Source organism: Macrobrachium rosenbergii, chromosome 8 (genome assembly GCF_040412425.1).
Source record: "Macrobrachium rosenbergii isolate ZJJX-2024 chromosome 8, ASM4041242v1, whole genome shotgun sequence".
Lineage (NCBI taxonomy): Eukaryota > Metazoa > Arthropoda > Malacostraca > Decapoda > Palaemonidae > Macrobrachium > Macrobrachium rosenbergii.
This window is the reverse complement of record NC_089748.1, coordinates 15,268,111-15,279,901: the sequence shown is the minus strand read 5'-3', so window position 1 is coordinate 15,279,901 and position 11,791 is coordinate 15,268,111. Positions and strand designations below refer to the sequence as shown.

At 38.1% G+C, this 11,791-nt stretch overlaps 1 protein-coding gene across 1 annotated transcript in view; it reads left to right on the top strand.

The window, feature by feature from the left end:
* Positions 1-237: 237 nt before the first annotated feature.
* The window catches only part of LOC136841062 (uncharacterized), a 23,192-nt gene continuing 11,638 nt past the window's right edge, over positions 238-11,791 (top strand). The window contains exon 1 of the mRNA XM_067108116.1: positions 238-395. Coding sequence (XP_066964217.1) covers positions 238-395 — 158 coding nt within the window. The remainder of the gene's footprint in view (positions 396-11,791) is intronic.

The following is an 11,791-nucleotide window of genomic DNA, read 5'->3' as shown; positions in this document are numbered from 1 at the left end:
AGCTCAGGGGAGTTGTCGCGACAGCCACTTGCTGCCAACGGACAAAGCCACACACAGACAAACTCAGGGGAGTTGTCGAAACAGCCACTTGCTGCCAACGGACGAAGCCACACATGGACGAACTCAGGGGAGTTGTCGCGACAGCCACTTCCTGCCAATGGACGAAGCCACACACAAACAAACTCAGGGGAGTTGTCGCAACAGCCACTTGCTGCCAACGGATGAAGCCACACACAGATGAACTCAGGGGAGTTGTCAAAACAGCCACTTGCTGTTTCGACATGGCCAAACACTGATGAAGTTGCTCCAAAGGATGTGGATCCAGAAAAAAGTCGTCCATCCAAAACGGACTCTCAGGTAATCCTACCTGCTGCTACTCCAAAACTGACTCCCAGGTAAGCATACCTGCTGCTCCTACCCAACTGCTGACTCCTCGCTGCTACGAACCTGACTGATGAAGTCGGACACCATCCGACAGACGTCAACTCATCTAAACAAAAAACAAGAACAGGATAACAGGTATAACAACCATACAAAGGGAACAATCTGCAAACGATTGTCCCAGCTAAATAACTACTAAACCTAACAATATATATATATATATATATATATATATATATATATATATATATATATATATATATATATATATATATATAATATATATATGTTACCAGGAAATGACGTAACGACGTTGCTTGCCTGTTACTGCAAGTCGGGTCATCTTCGCCCTAACGGTAGCCCTGATGATGACCGAGTGGGAAGGACTGCTGGACCTTGCCTCGGCACTCACTCACCCTGCATTTTCTCTCTCTCTCTCTCTCTCTCTCTCTCTCTCTCTCTCTCATAGGACTACAGCGAAACACGCTTTTCCCAAAATAATTTATTTAAGCAAATTTAACATGGCTAAATGGCAAAGAAAATATTAAAATGTGAGTCAATCTTGACAAAACTCGATTGCAAGAAACTAGCAATGGTTTAAAATGTTAGATCCCAGTTTCCCAAAAAACTATACTGAAGCATAGTCATATTCAATAACTTGCACAGGTCATAAAAATAGGTCAGAGTCTATTTCATCCCCACTGAGTACATTCTCGACCTCTTTACTCAGCGAAACATCTGAAGAAGACAGACAAGATCTTCTTTTAAATCCCCAAAATACTAAAATGCAAAACAATGGGAATTCTTCCCACTTTACTTAAAAACAAAATACAGATTACAGAAATGGAGGAAACAAAATACAAAAAATGCCGAAATGGGAATTCCTCCCACGTTATTCAAAAACAAAAGACGCATTATAGAAATGGATAAAACAATCTACAGTTTGGTAAACAGATGTGCTCCTTACCTCCAAGTCACAGTGTATCAATCAGTTCAAGTATTGAGCACAACACACACACAGGTCTCTAACTTTTGAGACCTGTGATCAAGTTCTGGGTTGGTCATGCAATGCAGCTCTTTACACCATTTCATCCCATCACTTCTCGGGACCCCGCCCCAAAGACACACATCCTCACCGGAACCTGGATACTTCCAGCGGACGTACATGCCATGTCAGGTCACATGGTCCCGCTTCGAAAAAGTCTGATACAGTCTTTACTTAATGAGGAAATACGTCAGAGACTCGCTCAGCATTCCTCAAGAACTTTTAGGATGGTTTCTCTCCCACTTGTTAATTCACTATTCTTTATTTCATATATATATATATATACATATATATATATATATATATATATATATATATATATATATTATTATTACGTGTGTGTCTTGGCTAATCAGTTATTGGTTAATTTACGTAAAGTTTCACGGCCCTGCAGGCCAAGAATACACGTAACCTGTCTCTTGAAGCCACGAGTTAACTTCAAAGACAGACGTTAATTAATCAAAGGTCGCCAGTTAAGGGGTAATTAACCTTAACAAAGAATATTCAAGGGATAAAGACTTTATGATAACCGTCACCAACTGTGGACGCAGAAAAAATCTCTACTTGTTAAGAGGGTATTAAATACAAAAAAAACCACAACGGTTCTACCCCCAAACAATGAGCGCTAGGAATAACGAATACCAAAGTATTAAAAATGACTTGCTTGCCTAAATCCCCGAGACTTACTGGGACAATTCGGCTAACGCTAACAATATAATAATTTGACTTAATCTAGACTTCGTACCAGCGGGTACCCCAAACGGTGGCTGGAGAATGAAACAAAGAAAGATTGGGAAATACAGAAAGAGGATAAAAGAATGGGCGAAGTTTTGAACAAAAGACAGACTTTACCTTAGGACGAAACGTTGTTGCACATCAACGGATGACCGGAAGTTCTTGCAATTTCTTCTTCACTTCACTAATAGAATAATAGACAAAAAGGGGGAAGATGTCCAACCGGACGTGTTGTCTCCCCGAAAGCTTGATTCTCTCTCTGCCTGTTCTCTGACCGGCCTAGGTCAAAACCAGGCCTACAGGCCTGCCCTAGGCGTCTACGCTCTGTTAAAAACATTCACCAAGAGAGACAGGTAGAAAGGAAAAAAGGACCTTAGGACCACCTATTTTTAAGGCTGATATGGACATTTTCCTATAGGGGGAAATGCCTAAATGCTACCTATCCTTTCTCCAACGGACGTTAAAGTTTGAACTGAAGACGCTCCTAATGCAGACAACGGCTTCCCGGTCTTGGTCAGGCTGATATTATTTACAATCAAAGGTTACGAGGGCGAACAGCAGTAATATTATAAAAAAAAAGAAAGAAAAAAAAAAAAAAAAATATATATATATATATATATATATATATATATATATATATATATGTATATATATATATGTGTGTGTGTGTATTTCTGTCTGTCTTTCGGTCTGTCTGTCTGTTTGTGTGTATCAAAAATTAGTGTAACTTTTGAACGATTAGGAGTAATTGCAACAGTACACAATCTTGGAAAAATAATTGCACATCAGGAAGAGATCCTACATTGTGCTCACTGAACATTGGTAACTGTATGTGCTAGACTACCACAACTATAAAAACGAAATAAATTAGGTGTCAGAACATTACACTACGGAACACCGGCTTGATGCACTCAAGGTCGCTACTAGCACAAACAACAACAGGATCTACAACGAGATAGCACTTCGTAAGTTGAGCGTAACTATGGCTGATTAGTCCACTCTCACGTAAGCAGAGACAATAATATTCAGCTATGGATTTATTTTCCCGAACATTTCCTGGAATTGAGGGCCATTTCATGTGAATATAAAAGTTATGCATGCTATACTCTACACCAGGGCAAAATTGAGGCTCCATAGTGTTCCACGGTAAAAACTCAAGCTCCAAACTTTCTTGGTGGGATAAAATAAGCTTCACGAATGCCAGCATCATTCACTCTGAGAAAATGCCACAAACTCCTGACCGTACACTTGTTTAAAGATCGAATGCAAATGTCGCCTGGCTTTTCTTGTTTACACCAAGTGAAAATGTTAATTTGCTGTGTTTCAAGATTCCTTTGAAGACTTCAAAAGGTAACGGTAAAAGGACAGTTTGTTTACTCTTTCAAGAATTGCAAGTCATAAAACTAATTATGACATAACAGTGATAAAGAGGATAAGATTACGGCAGTAAACCTCTCCTATAGCAATTTTTGCAATCATATTCTTTGAAAAGGAATGTAACTTTTAAGGAAATATCATATCTCGTAGGAGAGAGAGAGAGAGAGAGAGAGAGAGAGAGAGAGAGAGAGAGAGAGAGAAAATATATTTTTCTCTGCAAAAGACTTACAAGGTTTGATGCCGTAACTTTTCCTTTCCCTGACTTTGGTATTTATGGCCAATTTCCGATAAAAATAGAGGACTCAGCGGCCAAGCGAGCCTTCCTCGGCATTAGAGTTAATGTGTATTCCATATTTCGAGGGCTCCCGATCTCCCTAATAATCGGCTTAGGGCGTCTTCAGGCCCTCGGCTGCTGCCGGAGTTGCGTATGCGCTTCATTTTCCGTAAGAAGCTTAACTTGTTAAAGACCCTTGCTAAAACGGTCGCTACCTTCACTCTAAGGCACCTTTCGGAAAGTTGTAAATTATGATGAATAGAGTTCATTCACGTATTTGCAAATTTTCATTATGCAGCCGACTGAATAAAGTATTTCTTAGAGCCAGTTACAGAGAAGTGCTGTATTTGGGAAGCAAATCTCGTCAAACTTTTATTCAAGTTTTGGGAACCCTTACAGAAAGTGTGAGTGCCATTACTGCTGCTCGTTTTCTAAAACAGATTCCTAACCAAAAGTTGAGATATAACTTGTTAAATGTGCAAAAGGAATGTGTCACAATTGTACTTCTCTTAATGTTCAAGTTAAATAGTTTTTTCCGTCCCTCCGTCAATACCAGACAAAATTTGGCCAATTTCTTCTTGAAATCAATAAATGCAGTTCCTCTACTTCAAACATCGTTATAAAGAATAAAGAAGAAATGTCAGCCATACATATTATCGAACTGAATTAGTGTTTAAGTAAAACTGATAGCAGGTCTATTTAACTAATCTGCCCTAAAATGGAAAACTGCAGTATCTGCAAAATTTTCGAAATTGCGATATGCCACCTATTGGGTTCGTGAAACACAAAATACACAAGTTACTGCAGCTTCAGGATGATTCTTCAATGCTTTCCACGAGTATTCAGGGGCCCCATTTACAGTATCTGCAAAATCAAAAGTAAGGCAAGAGAAAATTGCAGTATTTACCATTTTTCTCGGTTTTATATTTTTGCGGATACTGCAGTCTTCCATTTTAGGGCAGTATTGTCCCTGCATGACCTTAGAACAAATGGGATATCACCGGTAATCGCTGATGAAAACAGAAAATGGTGAGATTTACATATAACAGTTCTCTTCACATTTTTCATTAAATCCGTCAGTTAACAGAGATATTCATAATCGAATATGAGAATGTCATAACGCTACTAAGTAGAGTATATGAATGTCTGGGAATTTACGTTAGTGGTAAAGAATTATGGCTATTTAAAACTTAAGTTTCAGACCATTCACACACCCTAAAAAGCCTCACAAATTTCTCAGTCACGAGCGTCTCTGAAGGTTTGGGTGGTCGAAATGACTACCCAAGTACAGTTGCTGTCGTTACCATGCCACTGAAGCTTTTAAGAAACATTATTTTAAAAAATGCCTATCAGTACGGGATCTCTACCCACATACCCATCACTTGTTTTAAATCGGTCTCACCAACAACATCACAGGTTATCAGATAATGACGTCAAAATCTTGCATAAAGTACCAGACTAAGAAGAGCTCCTTATTGGCCAGTATTACATATAAGAAAATCACATAAGACCCTTATGGAAATATAATGTCTTTTCATCGATTCAGTGTATAGTATTTCTCTTAACATAACCCGCGTTTTACAGCAATTTACTACATTATTTCCTTTCACTTTTCCTGTTGTTTACAAGAGTATTTGCCGTAACTAAAAATGAATATTTTTTTTTTTGGAAACTGTGCATTTATGTCATTGAGAAGTTATTAAAATGTTCAACCGTAGTTTCCCTTCGTCAAAAATGGCCTTTTTTCATTCCTTCTCCGTTCGAATACTGGCACTAAAGGAATACTATAAAAATATGAATAAAAAGTAACATATTCTAGCAATGGCATGCCTATATGGAATTATACAAGTATAATCACAAGGTTCAAAATGACGATCGTAAACGAGAGGGAACGGAAACTGATATAAGAGCAGTAAATTCCATGTTAAGACTTGCCAGCCTAAGACATTTTCATTCTGCAAACTTTATAGGCAATACTGTGGCGTTCGAGGCTGAAACTGAGAGGGATTACCCACAGGCCATTTTCCTGACCGTAAAGGACTTTGTGAACCGTCCCATGACTCAAGCCAGGGTATGTTGATTTCACATTCCATCCCATGGTTAACCGTTGGTCTAAATAACATTCTTGCATTTGATGTAGCATTCCGAGCAAGGAAAGCAAAGTGTTGGCAAAACGGCTGCATGGGTTCCTTAAAAAATCAAAGGTTTTGTTTTTTCTAAAGCTACCATTCTTAATTTTGTTTGTGCCTGAAGTGCATAATCTTCTTCTTCTTTTAACGTGTTTTTTTCCCATTTTTGTATGGGGTAAGCACGATGCCTTCTTTTGAAGGACTTTTGATTTGGCTTTGGGGTAGACTTGTGGTCTCGATCGGCTGCCCTGCCTGACATCGCTTAGACCCCGGTAGCGTATGTTTCATGTATCATACCCGACCCAACGCCCTTCTTCCCAGCAGCGAGAAGTTATTGCACGGGTATGGCGAGAGTTCGAGATGTGTGAGATGTTTGTTATGTTTTTAGAAGGTGTTGTAGTGGCTTTGTTTTGTGTGTGTTTTAGTCTGTAACATCCATTTGCTTTTAAGCAAACCTATCCGTTGACTACATATATAATCCCAGGATGTCTACACAGATAGCAAAGTGTCTGCCTCTCTGATCAGTCGGCTGCGTGGATTTGAACCCGCACCACAGACCTCTTACGAAGTCCGAAGCTGCTGCTGTAACCGACTGAGCCATCGAGGCTCTTGCCTGAAGTGCATAATATTCATGTAAAATTGTAAATATTCTTATATATATAAATAAATATATAGCATATATATATATATATATATATATATATATATATATATATATATATATATATATATATATATATATATATAACAAGTGTCGTTTAACGTCCAGTTCATTATACCTCGAGAATGAGTTCCTCGTTGGGCGGGTGGGTTCCGCTCTCAGCTAGCACTCTGCTGGCCACGAGTTCAAATCTCCGACCGGCCAATGAAGAATAAGAGGAATTTATTTCTGGTGATAGAAATCCATTTCTCGTTGTAATGTGGTTCGCATTCCACAATAAGCTGTAAGTCCCGTTGCTAGGTAACCAATTGCCTCTTAACCACGAAAAATAAATCTAATCCTTCGGGCCAGCCCTAGGAGAGCTGTTAATCAGCTCAGTGGTCTGGTTAAACTAAGGTATACGTACTTTTACCTCGAGAATGACGTGCACCCAAGGGGAATTATAACTGACAAGTGCTTCGTGACCAGTGGGATTCGAACTACCGCCTGGTTTGGCAAACAACGACGCACAGTGACCTTACCCATTGAGCCACCGCCTTATGTTCAATGATCAAAGGCACTAGTTGGCGCGATGGTCACTGTACAGCGTCGTTTGCCAAACCAAGAGGCAGTTCGAATCCCACTGGTGGCGAAGTACTCATCAGTCATAATTCCTCGTGGGTTTAAGTTATTTTTCTAGGTATAGAGGATTGGACACTAAACCCCCTTATGTGGCTCAATATTTGTAAATATAAAAAACGTTTCGGTGTATGAGGCAAAAATTTATATATGTGTGTGGGTGTGTGTGCTGTTTGAATGCGAATGTATTTAGCTACTTATACACAGATGTATACAATTAATACATGCACACACTTACATGTAGCTTACCAAATTTTCACTGTAAGAGTTTCTAATATACATTAATGAATTCCTATCCGAAGATATCCTAGGATACGTTAAGGTTTTTTTAAGGATTTTTCTTAACAGGAAATTTAAGACTTAACCATTTATGAACTTCTGATTTATTTGCCAACTTCCTGGTCCGATGAACTTGTTCAGTTTCTAGACCTTTTTCTAGCCAATGCATTCAACTTCTGCCAACTGTACTTTCTAGAAAATATAAAAGAAAAACTTGGCCATGCATACTTACTACGTCTTTTCCAATCTTCTTAACACCAAGTAGGTAAACTGCCTTATACAGAGAGAGAGAGAGAGAGAGAGAGAGAGAGAGAGAGAGAGAGTTAAGTTAAGTATAAGGTAGTTTAACCAGACCACTGAGCTGATTAACAGCTCTCCTAGGGCTGGCCCGAAGGATTAGACTTATTTACGTGGCTAAGAACCAACTGGTTACCTAACAACGGTACCTACAGCTTATTGTGGAATCCGAACCACATTATGACGAGAAATGAGAATCTATCAGCAGAAATAAATTCCTCTAATCTTCATTGGCCGGTCGGAGAGTCGAACGCTGGGGCAGCAGAGTGCTAGACGAGGACCATAACACCCGGCCAATGAGGAACTAAGAGAGAGAGAGAGAGAGAGAGAGAGAGAGAGAGAGAGAGAGAGAGAGAGACATATATGTTCGTTCCGACAGAGAGAGAGAGAGAGAGAGAGAGAGAGAGAGAGATATGCTCGTTCCGGCAGATGAATGAGCGGCACTTCATCTTGAACGTCGAACACCCGTTGATTTGGTAAAGGGATTTCCACAAAACTCGTCTGACGCTGTTTAAGGTACAGTTTAATCCACTGTCCCTTTCCAGACCTTCAGTTTTCTGCTTAACTAATCCTTTTAGGGTCCTTCAACTTACCTCTTTTTCTTTTGGGTGGCACTTAACGTCCTAATGGGCTGCATCTCCAGTTACCGACCACCAAGATCGCTTCCACTGTTCCGCAAAATTACCTATTGGTTCATTTGCTTTAAAAACGTCTTGGTTCAGATGCTTTAAAGTTTGCTTTTGGGGTAGAGGGGCGGACAGACAGTTTGGTTCATCTTTGGCAATGAAATGCGAGGATCTACATTGGAAAAATGAACGACAAATTTTTATGTAAAAAAAAAAAAAAAAAAAAAATCACGTGCATTCATGGAACCCCCAAAGAAAATACAATGAGATTCAGACTAATAGCTTGGCATTATATCTAGAAATTATGCAACAATAACGGTTTTTAAAAACGCTTAACCTTGATTTTTGTAAAAGCTAAAATTAAAGTGTTAAGAATTTTCATATTAGGCTTGTAACATGCACAATATGGTGTAAGACAAACTGTCTGATAGCTTTACAAATAAGTTGATTTACTGAGGAACAATTTTGACAAAAATGCAGGAGGAGACACCTGGAAGACCGTGCCAGCAAAACACTCAGCAACTGTAGACTGTCTACAGAGGAATACAAGACAATAAACTTCGAAATAAAAGTTACCCAGATTTAAACAGCACTGTCTATTGATAAAGATGAAACTTAACAATCTCCTACTAAATAAATATGCAAATTAAGGCATCCTTAACACTATAAAATGATCCCTTGTATCGTCGTCGAACGGGAAAAAAAGACAAATTAGAATGAAAAGGGAATCAAGCAAATGCATTCTCTCCCTCACAATGTTCCGCTGGTAAAGATAAAAAAAATATCGCCACAGTGGAAATGAACTTCATTTACATAAATGCATCATTGTAAACATTTTCATCTGTGGTTAAACGGATCCATTTCTCGCCAATTTCTCTTAAAAGGTTTACGCAGCAAATATCCAGCAATAAATAAAGAGAAGGCGGCTCGGATACTCAAAGGGTCAGGTCTTCTGCCCGTGAGGGGTTTGGTGATTGTAGAGTTTCCTGATTGCATGTTTGGTCAGCAGAATGAGGATCAACTTATTTCTCAGAGAGAGAGAGAGAGAGAGAGAGAGAGAGAGAGAGAGAGAGAGAGAGAGAGAGAGAGTTTGTAATAGTGTCAAAAATGGATAAATATATTTCTCTTACGTCTGTTGTGTTTTCCTAAATCTTCACAGGGGATATTATACATACAGACATACATACTTACATACATATAATACACACACATATATATATATATCTATCTATATATATATATATATATATATATATATATATATATATATATATATATATATATATATATATATATATATATATATATATATCCTTGTGAGGATCAGAGAAAAACAAAAGCTGTTCAAAGTTTTGATGTGAGCTCAAAGAATGCTTGTCAGCAAGTAACAATACATCTGTTGTTGACGACTTGATTGGCACTTGTTGATAGTCCCAGACCTTTGTTCTTTGGACTGTCCGGAGGTTGAAAAACGCAACACGCCTTGTTATGTTTCTGTTCGGAGTGTGAGACGGATTTTCACAACGGAGTAAAAGTTTTCGTTTGTCATATAAATTGTTAATACCAGTTTCAACACCAAATTTCTTACTGTCTTATTTAAAAATAGAGAACAAGGTTACTTTTGCATTATTCATCACTTAAATTTCATTATCTACTATTCCATAAGCCCTTGTCACCATTTGTTAATCATAAAAATCTATTTTCTTCTAAGTTATGGTTGCTGCTGCTGCTCCTAAGGACTATAGAGACAATCCCCTCATTGATATTTTTGTAGCTCTTTAAACTGTTTAATCCAAGGTTTATCAATCTTTCGCTCCTGTCAGATTCAGGACTTTTGACAAGATCTGACAAAAGGCCTCCTTAACCATACTATGCACTCATATCTTCATTCTATCTCTATAAATGAATTCAAATTTATTATCTAACTTGTCTGCTTCTGTAGTTGTTGAGAGATACATTTGGTCGATATTGGTATTTCTTAAAGACCCTTCCTCTCTGTTACATTCTCATGCACATGACTACATCTCACAATAATCCTCATTTCACTGTCCGTCTTGCTCCGAAGCTCGTTCTCAAACCTTTCAATACACACCTACGTGTTTGTGTACAGCTCGGAATACCTGTATCTGTCTGATCTAGGGAATCAAATAATGTTATTCCACACGTAATGGCATTCTGAATATCCTATAGATAGGTCTCACAGTCTTGAATGCAACATATGAGTGATAGGAAGCAAAATTAACGGACTTACTTTGGAAGGTATTGCGATGGATACGGATTCCAGGCATTAAGAAGTTACAGAACCTGTTTAATTTGGCACTAGTCTATTGGTGCTAGGTGGTCATCATCATCATCATCATCATCTTCATCATTATTATTATTATTATTATATTATTATTATTATTATTATTATTATTATTATTATTATTATTATTATGAGATGATATTAACCGAGATCTGGATAACATCTCTGTATATGACCGAAAAAACTTGGCTGGAATCAATTTCTTCAAAAGTAATCCCCATTAATTACGTACCGCGCTATCAATGGGCAGGCTCAAAATTATTGGCGTTTTTTGAAGGGGGGGGAGGGAATCAAACCCTCGGACCTATCAGTACTTTGGATATAAATGCATATCTTGGAACGATATACAATCTCAAGCCTGGCTAGAATCGACTTTAAGAATGCTAAGCACACTGACCTAGCTCTTGCTTCCAACTTAGATTCAGTCCTAGTCAGCAGTTATGTCACCTCACTCTGATTGCTCTCTGTAGATATTATTTGTAAATGGTTCTTTAAAGCTTAAATTTATACTGCCTCTTCTCTCTCGGGTTAGCTGTGCAGATCAGCATACTCGAAGATCACGCAGTTTCATCAGACCCTCTTATCATTCACCTCTAGAATGTAGAATAGAGCATCCGTCTTCCTCGGATTCGTCATCATTAGTAAAGAAATATAATCAGACGCTTTCCTTGTAGTATCAAGGTTTGATTAACGTAGCTACTCCCGCACTGACCATTTCATCCGTCGAAAATACGCAATATCTCAGAGATAGAGTTCGTGAGGTTTTGGTATGACCAAGATCATCTTCACTAGGTTTGGAAAGGATCACATGGAAACTGAAAAGCAACTGAGCAAAAATGTTTCCATTATTAATGTAATACATAAAAAGGACAACGCGATGCATTTATTCATGTGTAGGTATAAAAAAATCAAACGGACGTAAATTTCAAGGACAGAAAATGAGTTTTAGGGAAGATTTAAAAAAAAAAACCAGCTTTAATGTGTGTTAATGAAAATGCAGCTATTAAATTCTTAAACCATGAGATTAAAACATATCTTATAAACTATGATATTATAACATGTCT